The 18,888-nt window shown below is 44.2% G+C and overlaps 2 protein-coding genes across 5 annotated transcripts in view; one reads left to right on the top strand and one right to left on the bottom strand.

The window, feature by feature from the left end:
* LOC137534139 (transmembrane protein 17A-like) overlaps nucleotides 1–18,888 on the top strand; it is a 50,316-nt gene that overhangs the window by 15,726 nt on the left and 15,702 nt on the right. The window contains exon 3 of one of the 2 annotated variants that reach the window (XM_068255517.1): nucleotides 10,702–11,076. The exons of the other annotated variant lie outside the window; for it this stretch is intronic. Coding sequence (XP_068111618.1) covers nucleotides 10,712–11,076 — 365 coding nt within the window. The 5' untranslated portion in view covers nucleotides 10,702–10,711. The remainder of the gene's footprint in view (nucleotides 1–10,701; nucleotides 11,077–18,888) is intronic. 2 annotated transcript variants of the gene reach the window in all.
* Nucleotides 1–18,888, bottom strand: part of LOC137534138 (uncharacterized) — a 37,255-nt gene that overhangs the window by 12,353 nt on the left and 6,014 nt on the right. For 2 of the 3 annotated variants that reach the window (XM_068255516.1, XM_068255514.1), the window contains exons 2-5: nucleotides 11,148–11,224; nucleotides 7,380–7,481; nucleotides 3,382–3,475; nucleotides 911–1,008 (exon numbers count right to left, since the gene is read on the bottom strand). In XM_068255516.1, the coding sequence (XP_068111617.1) occupies nucleotides 911–1,008; nucleotides 3,382–3,475; nucleotides 7,380–7,442 (255 nt within the window). In that variant the 5' untranslated portion in view covers nucleotides 7,443–7,481; nucleotides 11,148–11,224. The remainder of the gene's footprint in view (nucleotides 1–910; nucleotides 1,009–3,381; nucleotides 3,476–7,379; nucleotides 7,482–11,147; nucleotides 11,225–18,888) is intronic. The other variant, XM_068255515.1, reaches the window with a different exon arrangement.

The raw sequence follows: 18,888 nt of genomic DNA, 5'->3' as shown, positions 1-18,888 counted from the left end.
ATTGGACAAAAATATTGAATAGTGTATGTGTCCCTTAAAGTGAACAAAAACGTTTGATATAATTTTATATGTAGCACAGATGATTAATAAAACATTAGTCACAAAGAAAAGAGTCTCATATTTTTATTTTCATATAGCTTTTATTATAACATTTCATCATTCTCTAATATTTGCAATTTACAAACTACACTCAGCATTTTAAACTATGATACAGAACAGGGCTAATAATCCTTTGAACTTTCCTGCAGGAAAAACCTTAAACAAACAAGAAACAGCAAGAGACAGGTTGAAATAAGTACAAGAGGATTTGCCGCCAGTAGACTTGGGCACAGGTACAGCCGGTATGGCTTATCCTGCTGCTGCACAAGTTCCCAGCGACGTTAATTACTATTCCCCATCTAGGTCGACATGGGTGGTGGAGAATGATGTAATCCGGCTTCCAGCTATTTGCTGGAGGCCAAATTACAGTGTTTTAAAAGTAACTTTAGCTCTGTCTTCTGACGCCGCTGAAGTTACTCACTGTGCGCCACTATAGCCGTAATTCCTATTAAGGCATATGGTGGCGTCGGCTGCGCCCAAGTCTCCTGCGCTGGATTGCGAATTTTCAAGTTGAGATAAGTGCTTCAGAAAACAGCACTGTAGCCGACCCAATTGGGTCAGAGAGCTCAGAGTAGCTCTTTTGCATTGATAACAATTGAGGTTTCTTAACTCTTCCTGTACTGGGAACAATATGAGACTCATATCTGTGCTACTAATGTTCTATTTCTTAGCTGTACTACACATACAAATTATCTCACGCTTGCAGAAAAGCTTATGACTGACACTGGCAGAAGCCCATGTGAACCGGCCCTCAAAGGAAACCCAACAAGTAAACAAGTATAATCAGGCACTGATCTGCTACTACTGATACCTTAACATGTGCATAAGGATTGATTTCTTCCTGTGCAGAATCCTGGGAATAAAGAGGACTAGGGCATCTTTCTGGTGTATTTCTGTTGCTTGATCCATCTTTGTAAACAGAAAAAAAGAAAGAAAAAGAATACAAAATATTAGAATGTAATATAAAAATGTCAAATACAACTTCCAATAAAACAATGAATATTGGCACTGAAGAAAAAAAAATTGGAGAGACCACGCACAGCAACAAACTTGTTTTAATGCCTCAAAACTAAACAATTATTATTTCGTTCCTTATAGCCAACAATTCCATTTCTTGTTAGTAGCACCCAGTGCACCACAAATGCACAGTAACTAGATAAATATAAAGTTTACAAAGGGTAGGCATTCATTTTTTACCTCTGTACCTTTCCTCCACCCCAACACAGAGGCCAGAATATATGGGTGGAGTGACTGATTTTTTTCCCCTTGAGGCCACTTTTACACTTGCAGGGTAAACCTGCGTTGCATCACTCTACTTTCCCGAAAGGGTCCACAAAAGCTATGCAAGTCTAAGGAGACTATTACACTTATTGTAGTCCCTCGCGGTGGGCTGGAAGTATTTGTGCTGATGCAAGGGCAACAGCGCAGTACCGCAAGCACCGCACTTGACGCTCGGTGCTTGGGATAATGAAAGTTTAAGGGCGACACACGTCGTGTAAACATCGGAACACGGTGCATCATGGCGTGCATGCGTGGACCGACAGGAATCCCAGTGACGCACTTCCTGCCCAGCTGGGACGTCACTGAGCTAGTTGTGGCGCTATGCATATAGCCAATGTGCTTGATGAAATCGGCTCTTGACAGTCTAAAAGAGTTCTGCTGGCATATCGACAGCAGCAGGCCCATTTCTAGGCCCTGAGCGCTATTGGGAGGGGGCGTTGTAATGGAGGGGGAGCTGCAGCCGCAGGGAGGGCAGCCGACCTCTCCCTCCCTTTCCCCAGGCCACCCTCCGTGCTCCCCCCTCCGATGCAGAGTAACGTGCTGGGAAGCGCTGTAAATAGGAACTCACCTGCCTGCATTCCAATAGCCGCTCACTCGCCGCTGGTCTTCTCTGCATAGACGCTGATACACACGCTGCTTCCTGTTTAGCAGGAAGCAGCGTGTTTATCAGCGTCTATGCAGAGAAGACCAGCGGCGAATGGAACGCTGGCAGGTGAGTTCCTATTTACAGCACTTCCCTGCGCATTACTCTGCATCGCAGGGGGGAGCACGGAGGGCGGCCCGGGGAGAGGAAGGGAGGGAGAGGTTGGGCTGCCCTCCCCGAGGCTGCGGCTCCCGCCTCCGTTATGGGGGGGTACCTACCTACCTATCTAACCTATACTGGGGGGCACCTACCTACCTAACCTATACTGGGGGACAGCTACCTATCTAACCTATACTGGGGGGCAGCGACCTATCTAACCTATACTGGGGGGCAGCGACCTATCTAACCTATACTGGGGGGCAGCTACCTATCTAACCTATACTGGGGGGTGGCTACCTATCTAATTCATACTGGGGAGCTCCTACCTTATCTAACTTATACTGGGAGGCAGCTACCTATCTAACCTATACTGGGGCATCTACCTAATTAACCTATACTGTGGGGCAACTACCTATCTAACCTATAATGGGGGGCACCTACCTAATCTAACTTATACTGGGGGGCAGCTACCTAATCTAACCTATACTGGGGGCAGCTACCTATCTAACCTATACTGGGGGGCAGCTACCTATCTAACCTATACTGGGGGGCACCTACCTAATCTAACTTATACTGGGGGGCAGCTACCTAATCTAACCTATACTGGGGGCAGCTACCTAACTAACCTATACTGGGGAGCAGCAATTTTTACACCCTTGCCCTGGATGCATTTTAGCCTAGAAACTGCCCTGGACAGCAGGACGAGAGAGCTGCAACAGCTGGAGAGAGGCACGACCAGTGGTTGCATTAGGTCCGTGCGGAACTTGAAATATACGCCCTGGCAGGCTTAGTTAGACATAAACAGGTTGTAGATTTCAACTACGCTCGTCTGAAAGAGGTTAAATAGCCACCGACTGCCTCCTTGTACATGGCTACCCCCTGCCTGTTGCTCTACCCCTTAGAATGTAAGCTCATTTGAGAAGGGCTCTTTGCCCTTATGTGCAATTACTACTTTGTACGGCGTTACGTTTTCCACTTTCATGTATGATGCATTGCTCAGCTGACGTTTATCTGTAAGCCAATGCCTTGTTATTGTCTGTACTGTGTATGCTCAATTGTAAAGCAACATGGAAGATGCTAGCGTTATGCAAGTCCAAAAATAATAAACCCAGACACAAAGTAAAAGCATGTATAAAATCTGAATTCAGAGCAAAACATACAAATCCTTTACTTTAAAAAATAAATAAATCCAAAGTTAATGTACACTTTCAGCTTACAGAATTTTAACAGCAACATTCTGCTTAGCATTAGATACTCACATGTGCTGATATCTATAGGTTCTTCCTCCAGTTTAACATTCAAACATGTCTCCTCTTCTTCTTCTTTACATTTCACTATGCACTGGTTCTCAACCTACATTCAATTATGGTAAATTAAAAAGTTAATATAAAATCAATCACATTTCATTTTGTAGTGCAGCACTATTTCAAAAAAAAAAAGTCTACTTCATTTTCCCTACCATAAAATTCATACTTTGGTATATTCTCTAGTGCAGAAGTGCCCACACTTTTTCGGCTTGTGAGCTACTTTAACCACTTGCCGACCACGCACTCATACCGCGCGTCGGCAAAGTGGCAGCTGCAGGACCAGCGACGCAGTATTGCGTCGCCAGCTGCAGGCTGATTAATCAGGAAGCAGCCACTCGGGCGAGCGGCTGCTTCCTGTCAATTCACGGCGGGGGGCTCCGTGAATAGCCTGCGGCGCTGCTGCGCAGCAGCGCCGTAAGGCAGATCGGCGATCCCCGGCCAATCAGCGGCCGGGGATCGCTGCCATGTGACAGGGGACGTCCCGTCACTGGCTGCACAGGACGGATAGCGTCCTGTGCAGCCCTGATCTCCGGGGGGGGGAGCAGGTAGGAGAGGGAGGGGGGAATTTCGCCGCGGAGGGGGGCTTTGAGCTGCCCCCCCCGCCAGCCACATGCAGGCATGAGAGATCGGACCCCCCCAGCACATCATCCCCCTAGTGGGGAAAAAGGGGGGTGATCTGATCTCTCTGCCTGCTACATGATCTGTGCTGGGGGCTGCAGAGCCCACCCAGCACAGATCACTCAGCACAGCGCTGGTCCTTAAGGGGGGGTAAAGGGTGGGTCCTCAAGTGGTTAAAAAAAAAAAAAAAAAAAAAAAAAAAAAAGCAAGTAAAAATGATCTACCTATGTACAAATTTAGAAGCACAATTGTATATACAGAATGGAAAATGTAGTGTGGTTGGGCTCTACTATGAAGTCCTTCGCGATGTACCGGTAGATTGTGATCTACCCAATGGACACCCCTACTCTAGTGCATAATGCCCAGTGACACCTCTATTTATGCATGAGTAATTATCTGCATAGATAAGGATGCACTGCAACTCCTAAAGGACATTTTAAAGAGTAACTGACGGGCATAAAAAAAAAAATTGTTTATTATCTGGTAAATAAGTAGAAAGGATGCTAACTAGGCAATCCAAAAGTTGAAATCTCTATTACTTTTCTTGCTGATAAATGATCATTCCCCAGTTTACCTGACTCGTATTTGGTACACAAAAAGGAAGTTGCAGCCTTGCAGGGCATGCTAGGTTATCCTTTTTTGCTTCTGTATTTCCCCTCAGACTTAACTAATGCAGCCTGATTGGCTGAAGCCTCTTTCCCTCCTGTTTTCTCCACCAACACCTCTGTTCCTCTCTGATTGGCCAATATTTCTCATTTTGAGACAATGCAGTTTCTATAGTGAAGGGCGGGCAAATCAGGCAGAGGAGACCAAGGGAGGAAATGACATCCGAATTGGCTTCAAAATAGCCACAGTTAAAATGGGAAATGCTAAGGATGATTTTCTCTTTTTTTACTGTAGAAAAATCACTAAAATCAAAACATGGACAGCGCAATACATATGTTATGTAAGCAGAGCAAGTATTTATCTATATATGTGGGTTTTTTTTCAGAGATAGTATGGCTGACAGCTCCTCTTTAACTGAAAATGAAATTGGCCAGTTACTTACCTGGGGCCTCTTCCAGCCCCTGAAGTCTTTCTGGTCCCTCAAAATCATCCTGTGCTGCTTGGTTCCCCCCCTGTGTTTGCTCCCGATCACCTCATGCGTGGCCTCGTGCCATGCGCCTCCTCCAACGCACTATAGGAGCGCTCTGCGCTCGCACAGTAAGGAAAAATTGCTACCTTCGCATGGGCAGAATGCTCCTGTTCGTGGGAGCGCAACAGAGAAGGCGTGCGGCAAGCGCCACCCATGTGCAGTGACTGGGCAACACTTGAGCCGCCCGTCTTATGAACGACAGAGCACTGATTCATGGCGAGAGAGAAGGAGGACTTTAGGGGGCTGGAAGAAGTCCCAGTTAAGAGGCTGGGCATTGTTAGGAGCCCCTTTAAGCCTTGTACACACTCTAGATGAAGCTCGGCCGAGTCGGCCAAAAACGACCTCCAATCAGGCTGGTGGATCGATTCCGCTGAGCACCGTCTCCGAGGGCATTGCTTGCTACACTCACCCCACCCGCCGTGTGACATCACTCTCGTGCCGCTCTGTCAGCCCTCTGCCCTCCTACATAGCAACCAAGGCTGTAGCGTCGGTACAAAAATCTTCCAACCCCAACCACCGACTCCCAACGCCTCTAATTTGCATATAACAATCTTAATGATTAAAAGTATGTAACAAACGGCATTTCATTACTAACAAAGCTTAGGAATATTAAAAATAGTACAGATATTAGTGGAATTTACAGCACTCATTAAATATGCACAAACATACTTGTTTCCTTAGTTCTATCACGCATTCCATTTGCTGTGAGTCCTCATAACTGTGAACTTTTAATGTTTGTGTTTTTTGGGGATTGCAGAAACAACACAAATTCCTGCAATAAACTGATTACCGTCTTCTGCTCTTTGCCCCTACTCTTTCAGTATCGTCTAAAGGTGGCCATACATCTAGCGATGTATGGGCACATTCAACAAAGAGACAGATCTCTCTCTGGTCGAATCTGATTATACCATACCGTGCAGGCTGATTCCCGATCAATTTCAGCATGAAATATTTTGGGAATTGGCCTGGTGACACTGCCTCCCCCACATCAGGGACGGTTCTAAACTTTTTGCTGCCAGAAGCAAACTTGTGAGGATGCGCCCCCACCCCCTGATTTGGAATAATCGCACAGCACCTGACAATTTACTCTGCTTCATTTAATGTTCTCACATGACATGCTGCAGCTCAACACAATAGCACACTGGCTGGCTGTGAGTCTGTCACAAAAACTGCTCACCCTCAGCCACTCCATTCCTCCTCTGGAAGGTACACACAGTACAAAAATGCTGCCCCTGAAATCTCTGCGCCTGATGCAAATATTTCACCTTGCTTCATGAGAGAACCGGCCCTGCCAGCCACGTCCCCACTAAAATGGCCTCAATTCAATAAGATCATGCTGGAGATAATAAGGCAAGAGAAAACGTACCACCACACAGTAAGAGAGGTATCTTATCTCTTCATTCCTTAAGTTACCTCCTCTGTAGTTAATTTACCTCCTCTGTAGTTATTTTCACACGCAGTTAATAAACAGCCTGTCTTTAACTCTGGAGTTATTTTAATGATTGACGAGTTAACTTAAAGACAGAAGAGTTAAATTTAGGTTTGCCTGAGGTAAAATGTTTCCTGAATATGACATGCCTCATCACCATGGTGATAACTCTAGAAACGTTATTAACGACAGGAGATAAGCTTAGTGAATTGAGGCCAATGTTATTTGTGTCTCCCGGCGCCCCAGCATTAAAATACTTTTCCTCTGCTGAGTGTCCACTGTAGTTCTGTATAGGCGCCCTATGCGGCTGCCGGCTTTATAGCACGTGGGATGTGTGTATGCTTTTAGTCACTTCCAAATGCAGAAATACGGTGGAGACTAGCAGACGGCAAGACAGGTATAATATTTTAATGCACAGGCACCAGGGGGCACATACAACATTTGGGAGACACAGCAGATAGAAGTTTTTTCACGTTGAGTACTCACGAAATCGCACACCAGTACCACAGTGCACCCGATTGACCACAATGGCCTGGGATTTCCGAGCATGTCTGATCGATACATACGACCGACCTGAGCTACTTATCGACTTGGATGGCTGTTTGGCCGCCAAATCAATAGATGCATGGCCCCCTTCAGCTATACTGATTTTCAGTGTTATCTTTTGCCCTACATTCTTACATCCATCCAACCAACCAACCAACCACTGCTGGTCCCCCTCTGTATTCTTCCTTTGGGCACTGATATTATTAATTTTGGGTAACTTACCTTCAGATCTGGGCCTTGTATTGGGATATCATCTCTTTCTTGCTTACAAACAATGCTGTCCATCTCTGTAACAGTAGAGCTCTCAGGTTGATAGCCTTGGAGCTGAAGAAAAAAAAAGGTACATTTAAAGGGACTCCGAGCAGTGCAGAAACTATGGAAAGATGCACATCATTTTAAAGCTCTCTTTCTCCTCTTTCCAATGATATATATACCGCCACCCTACGCCTTTTAGTTTTCGCTATTTTCGCGATTGAAATTGCCGCGGCCGCGATTTCGATCGCGAAAATAGAGAAAACTAAAAGGCGTAGGGTAACCATGTAGGTGTCGTCAGAAAGAGGAGAAAGAGAGCTTTAAAATGATATCCATCAAGCCATAGTTATATTGTATTACACAGGGCGACTTTTTGTCAAAGTCAGCAGCTGCATTCAGCATAATGGAGCTGCTGACACTGGGGAAAGTGTCGTCCTGTGTAATACAATATAACTATGGCTTGATGGATATCATTTTAAAGCTCTCTTTCTCCTCTTTCTGACGACACCTAAATCGTTGCCCTACGCCTCTTAGTTTTCTCTATTTTCGCGATCGAAATTGCGGTCGCGGCAATTTCAATCGCGAAAATAGCGAAAACTAAAAGGCGTAGGGTGGCGGTTTATATATCATTGGAAAGAGGAGAAAGAGAGCTTTAAAATGATATGCATCTTTCCATAGTTTCTCCACTGCTCGGAGTCCCTTTAATAAGCCCAGGAATAACCTAACAAAGGAAGAGATAAACTTCCCTCACAATGGTCCCGATTCATAAAGGGCTGTGCGATAAAAAAAATAAGATCGTTAAAATACTGCATTCTACCACATTCAGTATTTTAGACTTTGGTTTGTTAATTCATAAAGATTTTCACAGTGCGGTAGAAGTTCGGTAATTTACCAGAAAAAAAATGGGCTGCAATTCACAAAAACCTGTTTGGTAACAGTAGAAGTGTAGAGTTGTGTCTGTTTTGTTACATGCTGTTCTCCGTGCAGTGACGGCATTATAATAGGAAAAGGTATCCCAGACACCACTTTAGATGTACATGTTTGTTATACTCCCTCTGAATCTGTCTATTAGGCTTCTTTCACATCTGAGAACGCGTGCAGATCAGCTTGGATGGCCTGCGGCGTGACGGCGGGATGTTTTAGTGCGACTAATTAGCGGCGGTAGTTATAATGGGAAAACGCAGACATCGGACGATTAAAAAGCTCCCAGATGTGTCGAACCGCAATGCACCAAAACGCAGCGCTGGATGTGAAAGGTGAAATGAAAGTCTATGGACTTTGCATTAAAACGAAGAAAACAGGCTCAGATGTGAAAGAGTCCTTAGTCTTTCTCAACATTTTATTTTATTGCCACAGCTTAGATGAACTTCCAAGAAACATTAAACATGCCATGTTTAGGTGATCTCCCCACTTGCTCCTCAGCATTTTCAAATAGGAACCTAAAGAGTTAAATGCTTGAAGGGCTGCAGGGGAAATCTTTTTGGGCATGTGGTAATACAGAAAACAGTTGATTTTACCGAGCATTTAGAAAAATGTCAATTCATAAAGGCTATTACCGCATGGCAAGCAGAAATTACCGACCAGTGAGGTAAATGACATACTTGTGCGGTAAATACCTCAACATGTCAGTAAATGTCACTTCATAAAGATTAGGACACATGGTAAAGCCCAAAAAACATGTGCAATGATTACCTCCAGCTCTGATGTGTCGAAAACTGGGTGGTAGATCATGACTTACAGAAACAGAAAGCGATAACCCATGCCTGACAGGAACAAAGAGACAATAGGAGCAGCCTCTCTCTCCTGCATGTCCCACTGATACACTTCTCTACCCACCAGGCAGCGAGGAGAGAGCCGACACCAAAGAGTTTTCCTCTGAAGACCTTTGGACTTTAACCCTTTAGGTTCCTGTTTGAAGATGCCAAGGAGTAAGTGGGGAAATCACCTAAGCATGGCATATTTAATGTTTCTTCATCTAAACTGTGACAATAAAAAAAAATGTTAATAAAGACTTATAGACACAGGGAGCAGAGGGAGTATAACGAGCATGAACATCTAAAGGGATGTCGGGGATGCCTTTTACTATTGTAATGCCGTCACTGCACGGGAACAGCATGTAACAAAACAGAGACAACTCCACACTGTTCTGCTGTTGCCGAACAGGTTTTTATGAATTGAAGCCCATTTTTTCAGTAAATTACCAAACTTCTACCGCACCTGTGAACATCTTTATGAATTAGCAAACAAAAGTCTAAAATACAGAAAGCGGTATTTTAAGCACCTATTTTTTTTTTTATCGCACAGCCCTTTATGAATCGGGCCAATGTGTTAGCAATCACATGCTAACTAAAGCAAATTATATTGGCTCATCTTAGGAAAACATTAGCTATAAGAAAATATATTCCTGCCACGGTTTTTAGATTGATCAGCAGTTACCCATTGACACCACAATCACTTGACAAAGCTAAATCAGCTACATGGAGTGACTATAATTTCAAGTCTATCAATCCTTTCAGAACTGTGAAATCTGTTCCATGAAGACAAAGTTTCAGATGTTTAACCTAGTTCAGAAGGGAAGAAATAGAGAGACAGCTCGGTCAAGATAGTCCCTTCAGGTAAAAAGCGCAAAGACACAAAGGCCCGGAACCTACCAACAGTACATTACTGAGCAGTTGTGGTTTCAAAAGCTCTTGCTAATGTGATGCTATGGGTGTGATCCCACTTGAGCAATGATTTTTTAAAAATCCCCCATAGCATTGCATTAGCAAGAGCTTTTTCAAATCACTAGCGCTTAGAAAAGGCTGGTAGTGGGTAGGGATGGCCCTGCTTAGGAGAACTCATGGAGAAGCATGTGATCAGTTTGATCAGCTGATAGATTTGTAAGGTTCTGATTTGCTAGTCTTGATCATGTGTTAAACTAGGAAGTCATCACAGCAAATCAGGACCTTACAAATCTATCAGCTGATCAAAGTGATCACATGCTTCTCCATGAGTTCTCCTAATCAGGGCCATCCCTAGTAGTGGGTTTGAGCCCAAAGACATTAACTTACCAACTATCATGAGTAGTGTTTAGAAACCGTCAATAAGACGTTAATAATTCAACTTTCCATGCAAACTGTATGCAAATAGGAATTTGACCAATCAAATACACTTCCTGTCAATCTGGATTGACCCAATTTAAAACTGCATGTAATTTGCACACAAGCCAGAATTTTTAGCATTTCATTGGTCATCTCTAGAAATGTTGAATTAATGAGTACTTCTGAATTTTCCTTGTTCTCTCTTTTTAAAGGAAACCAGAGATGGGACAGGAAAGAAAAAAAAAATATACATATCGGGAGCTCCCCTCAGGATTATCGCTCCCTTGCCGCCGTCCTCCTCCTGTTTCTTCTGCAATTGGCCCGGGAATGGCCTCTGGTCTGGGGCCAACTGCACATGCGCGGCCTGGCAGCACGCCCTCTCCCACCGCTGGGAGCATTCTGCACCTGTGCTGTACTACTGCGCAGGACAATTCTGGCGACAGGAGCACGACGGGGAGCATATGCAGCCAGACTGCACCGACTGGCTCCAACTGGAGGATTTTCCGGGGCCAGTTGCGGACAAACCAAGCGGCAAAGGAGGTTGGCAAGGGAGTGACCAGCCTGGAGTCAGCTGGAGGAAGCCCCAGGTATGTATATTTTGTCCCCCCTCCCCTGCCACCTCAGATACACTTTAAGATAGAAAGACCCAGTTGCTTACCAATAGCAGTTCTCCTGCTGGTCCTCCAGGATGGCTTCTCTTGAGATTATGATTGGCCCCTCCCCTTATGGAAACACCTGTAAGATAAATCAAAAGAACATGTCTACTTGGTATAAAACATACTCATCCCTCTCTCCCACAGTTATTAAAAGAGAAATCTCTACCAAGTCACTCCAATGCATACTTAAATAAACTAAGTGTAGGGTTGGGAACAAAGGCAGCCATCCTGGAGGGCTCACTGTTACGCTGGTATCAGTAAGCAGCTGGGACTTCCTCCAATCGTCCTCCAGAACGGCTCCTCCAGGGACCAGCGAGACATTCTGAAGCACCTTATGACCAAAGGACTGATCTTGGCTCGACATGAATCCCACCTAGTAATGACTTATGGAAGTTGTATGAAGGGATCACAATGCTGCCTGGCAAATCTGTGCCAAGGAGGATTCCCATCTTTTTGCCCAGGAGGTTGCTAAAGATCTGGTGGAATGAGCTGTTCTATTTCTAGGAACATTGGCCTGTGCACTGCAGTATGCCCAAGAGATGAGTTCCTTTATCCATCTGGATATTGAGCCCCTGGAGGCCTGTAACCCCTTAGCGAGTTCCTGCATATGAAATAATATATAGCTTGATTTTCTGTATTGCTTAGATTGTTCTAAATAAGTGAAGAGAAGGAGGGGAAAAATAATCGCCTGTGTTCTAAGAAACGCAGTGGCCACTTTAAGTAAGTAAGAGGAGTCTGGTCTAAAGACTACCCTATCTGCATGTAGTATCATGTAAGGGTTCTTAATGGAAGGTGCCTGAATGCCACCTACTCTTTTGGCTGATGTGATTACCACTATAAAGGCCACCTTTAAAGTGTACCTATAGTAGAAGAAAGTGCCCCTAGGCTGCACTTACCTTGTGAAGGAGAAGCCTCTGGACCCAATCTCAACAGAGGGAATCCAGCACTGGGAGCACCGAAGATTCGCTTGTTTGGAGCCTTGCACAGGTGTAGCGGGCTTGTGGGCTCTGACAGAAATAGCCGGACCCGATTGGGTCTGCTCTATAGTGCAGCTATTGTGCCTGCGCAGGCAGGCCAATGGCTTTATATACGTTTTAATTTTTCCATGGCTGCCAGCGCTGGATTGGGGTGATGTAGGAGGATGACAAGGGAAGACTCATTAGAATGCAGAGGCTTCCCCCTTCCGAGGCAAGTATCAGATTTTTATTTAGTTTAATTTCAGATGCTTTATCGGGTTTCTTCTAAAGGGTTCAAAAGCGTCTGAAGTAAGAAAGTGTAAAACCAAAGATAAATCCCAAGGGGAAACCAACTTGTCTACAATTGATTGAGTTCTGGCCACAAACTTTAAGAAATAGTTAACATAGTTCTTTTGAGAACTGTCCGTTCAAAAAAACTAAAAGAGTTGAGACCTCAGAGTTCTAACTGCTACAACTAACTGAACTCCTTAGTAAAAAACCCAAAATAAATCTTAAGTCATCGAACCTTACATTATCTTTAATTTTGCAGGAACAAAAAAAACTGAGAACCCCTGCTGCCTAAGAACCTCAACTTGAAAGATATGAATCAATACCTTGAAAATTAAATACAGAGACAACAGGAGCCCAGATTGTGTAGTATTATCAGTCAGGTGGAGAATAAGTGTAGTAAAAGATGGTACTCAAAAGGAAAGGCTGCTATAAAGGGCAACCAACCAATGTAGCTTTTAGGAGAATAACCATCTCCACTCGGGTACAGGGTTCACCAATGTACGTCGGTTGCTCTCTTGACAAACCAAACAAGAAGCCGAAACATGTCAGCTAAAAACAGCTGGCAGGAAAAAGTGCAATGGGGAAAAAGAGGCACACATTAAAATCCTTAAGTATTTGAAAGTATTTTAGGCAGCTTACCTCAAGGATGACACGGACATAAGGTAAAGTGCACTAGGGCAACGCGTTTTGTGAGTAGACACAACTAACTTAATCAGGCCAAGTATCAGTGCCAGTATCCAAAATAGCCAGGCATTGAGCGCCTCTCAAGAATCCCTTTGGCTATGGAACTGTCAAGGCATCTCACAGGTCTTCTGAAGATAAAGGGTGTAGGGAACATAAATTTCCCTATTTAGTGTTTTCTGGGGTGGTAAATAAATCTAGTAATGGCTCCCCCATCTTGATGTAATGTCCTCCAAGACTTTCTGACTGAGCTGCCACAGAGTCTACCATGGTGATTTGGCTCAGGGAATCTGCCTTCTGTTATTTTGGCTGCTGCCATATTCTTAATTGCAGTATACGTTATTTTACTTCTGGTTGGCTGATTAAAAGCTAATGTATACAATTATAACTGAAATTTAGGCTGATCTGTATATCCATTCAGAGTCAGGATCAGTAAGAGTTCAAATTTCATTCAATAACTGGCAGTTTTTTATATGAAATATGCAGCTGCAATTGGACAGTTATGATAGTAAATTATATTATGTTTTATTTTAGGGTGCCAACACCAAACCAACTTAACCTAAGCCTAGGTCCAGCCATTGCATATTCTGTAATATAAAGCTAGCTCAAAGGCTAATCAAAATTATTCAAAAAGAGACCATGGTGACCAAGAAGATGGAAGAAACGTTAAAGTCACTTAGAAACGTTATGTCAGCTAGTACTTCTACTCCTGTTGCCTCTAGTAGAGAGACAGGACCGCTGCCACCACCAATGCACAGCCAACTGGGAGCCAGGGATCCAAAAAATGTCACATATGTCAGATTCCAAGGAAGGATATCCCGCTACACGTTATGTCAGCTAGTACTTCTACTCCTGTTGCCTCTAGTATAGAGACAGGACCGCTGCCACCACCAATGCACAGTCAATTGGGAGCCAGGGATCCAAAAAATGTCACATATGTCAGATTCTAAGGAAGGATATCCCGCTACATGTTATGTCAGCTAGTACTTCTACTCCTGTTGTCTCTAGTAGACAGACAGGACCGCTGCCACCACCAATGCACAGTCAATTGGGAGCCAGGGATCCAAAAAATGTCACATATGTCAGATTCTAAGGAAGGATATCCCGCTACATGTTATGTCAGCTAGTACTTCTACTCCTGTTGCCTCTAGTAGACAGACAGGACCGCTGCCACCACCAATGCACAGTCAATTGGGAGCCAGGGATCCAAAAAATGTCACATATGTCAGATTCTAAGGAAGGATATCCCGCTACACGCTATGTCAGCTAGTACTTCTACTTCTGTTGCCTCTAGTAGAGAGACCGGACCGCTGCCACCACCAATGCACAGTCAATTGGGAGCCAGGGATCCACAAAATGTCACATATATCAGATTCCAAGGAAGGATATCCTGCTACACCAGATGGCAGAGTAAAAAATCCAAGTCTTTATTGAAACATCGTAAGATACACAGGTACAAGCTCACGCGTATCAGAGCTACTGCACGGCTCCTTAATCATAGCTTACTGACAAGTATGACACACAGGTTTAAATAGGCAAGTATCCGCCTCGAATGGGCAGGATTCCTATCTTAAAGCAGTACACACACACACACACATATATACATACTGTACATACATACATACACACATATATATATATATATATATAAAACTGTGAATAAATATCACACAATCGAAACCATACCATGAAAAAGATAACAGCTTCAGAAATATCCTCCATGCTTAGCACCCGCACATCAATAAAATGGCAATTGGAAACTACTATGTGTGGGTGTAGCATAGAGGTGAAGCCTATCGAAAAGACCATTGAAACCAGAGGAGCAACAAGTTATACGTGTTAAGCTAGATTCTGACATCATAGGTCAGACTAATATCTAACCGAGAATTTAGTCCTGTCGGAACTCGAGTGCCCAGCCTCCATATCCAGAAAGCCTCCCGTTTTAATAATAATCTAAGGGTATCCCCACCCCTCGGTGAACAAAAGACTCTTTCCAACCCCTGGAATGAAAAAATGAGTCATGTCACCCTGGTGTGTAAACAAAAAATGTTTTGCCACACTGGAAACATGAGTGATGTATGTGTTGTTTTTGATGCAACGGCTCGGTCCATCATAATGTTCGGAAATACGTTGTCGTAAAGGACGAGTTGTGCATCCTACATACTGTAATTGACAAAGTTTGCACGTGATTAGATAAACCACGTTGCTAGATTGGCAATATATGTATTGTCCAATCTCAAACTTCTCATTTTTTGCGGTTGAAAAAATCTCTCTTGTTTGACCATGGACACAACAGTATCTACATGTATTGTAGCCACATTTGTATGAGCCTTTGTGGTTAAGTCAGGTGGGTGTCTGTTTCGTGGCGCTCTGGAAAAGGCTCGGTGATAATCGGGAGCCCAAAGTGGAGGCCCGACGAGAAGAGAAACTACATCCCTCTGATAAAACTGTGCGTAATTTAGGATCCGAGTGCAGAATAGGCAAATATTTCTTGAGAACACCAACAACTTTGTTGTATTCTAAACTGTATGGGGTCACGAAAGATATCCCCCTATGCCGCCTAGTTCTGCAGCTGGAATTCGTACGCAAAAACTGTTTGCGTTCCTTGCGCAGAACCTTTGTTCTAGCCCTCCTGATGGAAAGATCATCATAGCCTCGCTCTCTGAGTCTGAACTGTACCTGATCCAGTTCTTGTTCTAATAATGCTGGATCAGAGAAATTTCTGGCTGCTCTGACCAATTCTCCATACGGGATCGCCCTCAGAGTATGTTTGGGATGGCAGCTATTGGCCAACAACAAGGAGTTGCCCGCACATGGCTTCCTGAATGTTCTGGTCTCAATCCTGCCCAAAGTCAATGAACCACTTAGCGGTGAATCAAGATAATCAATATTGATAGAATTGTGGCACATTGTAAAGGAAAGGTCGAGACCGTTGCCATTGCAGAAGGAGAGAAAGCCAGGCAGAAGGTCCGAGGGACCCCCCCATATCAGCAGCAGATCATCTATGTACCTGCCGTACTAATAAACATAATCATGAAAGGGGTTCTCCTCTCCAAAGAAGCGGAGCTCCTCCCACCACCCCATATACAGGTTTGCTAGGGATGGGGAGAATTTGGCACCCATAGAAGCTCCGCACCTCTGAAAATAGAAAACCCCATTAAACATAAAATAACTATGGGTCAATAGATGATCCACCGGCAACATGAGGAAGTCTCTGACCGTCAAGGAAAAGGATGCATATCTATCCATGTGAAATATCAAAGCTCTGAGTGCGAGCCGTGAGGGATAGTGGAATATAGAGATGTCACGTCCATGGTCACCCAAATGTAGTGTTCCATCCATACCAGTGCTTCCAAACTACACAAGAGATAGGAGGTATCTCGTAGGTAGCCTGGTAGGTGATAAACCAGGGGCTGGAGATGCATATCTACCCACTATCCAAGGAGTTCCCCAAGGACCCTATGCCCACTACAATGGGGCAGCCCCTTGGGGGAATATCTGGTTTATGAACCTTGGGCAAGTGATAAAAGATAAGGATCACTGGCGCATCCACCATAAGATGATCCCTCTCCTTCTCACTGAGTACACCCATTGAGAAGCCCAGATTCAAGAGCTGTTTAAGCTCTTTTTGAAATTTTAAAGTGGGATCTCCTGATAAAACTTGATAGGTCTCTTGGTCCCCTAATTGTCTCAAAGCTTCACCTCTATAGGCTTCAGCATCGAGGGCCACCACAGCCCCTCCATTATCGGCATTCCGTATAACCACAAATGTGGCTACAACACATGTAGATACTGTTGTGTCCATGGTCAAACAAGAGATTTTTTCAACCGCAAAAAAATGAGACGTTTGAGATTGGACAATACATTAATTGCCAATCTAGCAACGTGGTTTATCTAATCACGTGAAAACTTTGTCAATTACAGTATGTAGGATGCACAACTAGTCCTTTATGACAACGTATTTCCGAACAGTATAATGGACCGAGCCGTTGCATCAAAAACACACACATACACCACTCATGTTTGCAGTGTGGCAAAACATTTTTTGTTTACACACCAGGGTGATATGACTCATTTTTCATTCCAGGGGTTGGAAAGAGTCTTTTGTTCACCGAGGGGTGGGGATACCCTTAGATTATTATCAAAACGGGAGGCTTTCTGGATATGGAGGCTGGGCACTCGAGTTCCGACAGGACTAAATTCTCGGTTAGATATTAGTCTGACCTATCATGTCAGAATTTAGCTTAACACATATAACTTATTGCTCCTCTGGTTTCTATGGTCTTTTCGATAGGCTTCACCCCTATGCTTCACCCGCACATGGTAGTTTCCAATTGCCATTTTATTGATATGCGGGTGCTAAGCATGGAGGATATTTCTGAAGCTGTTATCTTTTTCATGGTATGGTTTCAATTGTGTGATATTATTCACGGTTTTAGATTTCCCTGTGTTTTCTATCTGGCTGTGCCATTTTATATGTATATGTGTGTACTGCTTTAAGATAGGAATCCTGTCCATTGGAGGCGGATACTTGACTATTTAACCTTCCTGGCGGTAAGCCCGAGCTGAGCTCGGGCTGTGCCGCGCAGGAAGATATCTCAGCCCCTGGTGGGGCGATTTGGGCCATTTAAAGTGCTGTACGCGCGTACAGCTTGATCGCAGCGATCGCCCGCACGCAGCAGCAGAAGAGGGCCCCACCAGAGCCCTGCGCTACCCGGACCAATGAGTTCCGGGCAGCGCTATGGACTGGATCGGAGGCGTCTGACGTCAGGACGTCGGCTGACGTCCATGACGTCATTCCGATCGTCGCCATGGCGACAGGAGAAGCCAAACAGGGGAGCGGGTTATATACGCGTTCCCCTGTTTGCTATTGATGCCGGCGACGATCGCACTAGAGGGACACATGCGCCCTCTAGTGGTGTTTCATGTAGCTACCACTCTGGTAGCTTTACATGAAACAAAAAATTTTTTTTTTTTTTTAAAAATGATTTTTGCCTATTTGGCAAAAAAAATTACTGCCAGGGAGGTTAAAGAGAATCTGTACTCTGAAATTCTTACAATAAAAAGCATACCATTCTATTCATTATGTTCTGCTGGGCCCCTCTGTGCTGTTTCTGCCACTCTCTGCTGCAATCCTGGCTTGTAATTGCCAGTTTTAGGCAGTGTTTACAAAAAAAAGACATGGCTCAGATAAGCTCAGTCTGTGCTGCGTTGCATCATATCTGGAGAATTGTTTTAAATAAATGTTTTAGTTGTATCCATAACGGCTTATATTGCCTGGGTATTTGCGTACTTGAGGGAGGTGAATCCACCCCTTTCCTTTCCTTTTAAACTGGTTTTAACACATTTTATCCTGTGTTGGCGCCTTTGTTATCCCTGTGTTATCATCAGTCTGTGACTCATACAGAGCCTGCAGGGGGCGTGGAGAGGGTGTGTATAGCGTCTATTCTATCACAGCAGAGCAGCAGATTCGTGCCTCAGCCGACAAAGCTGACAAAGGAAAGAAGATTAGATTAGATAACAGAGATATTACAGGGACTGTGCAACTAGGAAAGGCTGCAGTAAGACAGACCACATTAGAACAGGTATAGGAACTTATAGGATAGAAGAAATAAGGCAGAAAATTTTGTTACAGAGTCTCTTTAAACCTGTGTGTCATACTTGTCAGTAAGCCATGATTAAAGAACCATGCAGTAGCTCCGATACGAGTGAGCTTGTACCTGTGTATCTTACGATGTTTCAATAAAGACTTGGATTTTTTACTCTGCCATCTGGTGTAGCGGGATATCCTTCCTTGGAACATGTTGCCTCTACT

This window comes from Hyperolius riggenbachi, chromosome 10, assembly GCF_040937935.1.
Source record: "Hyperolius riggenbachi isolate aHypRig1 chromosome 10, aHypRig1.pri, whole genome shotgun sequence".
In the NCBI taxonomy this organism is placed as follows: Eukaryota; Metazoa; Chordata; class Amphibia; order Anura; family Hyperoliidae; genus Hyperolius; species Hyperolius riggenbachi.
Note: the sequence above shows the minus strand (reverse complement) of the source record. Positions and strands in the feature narration are given on the sequence as shown.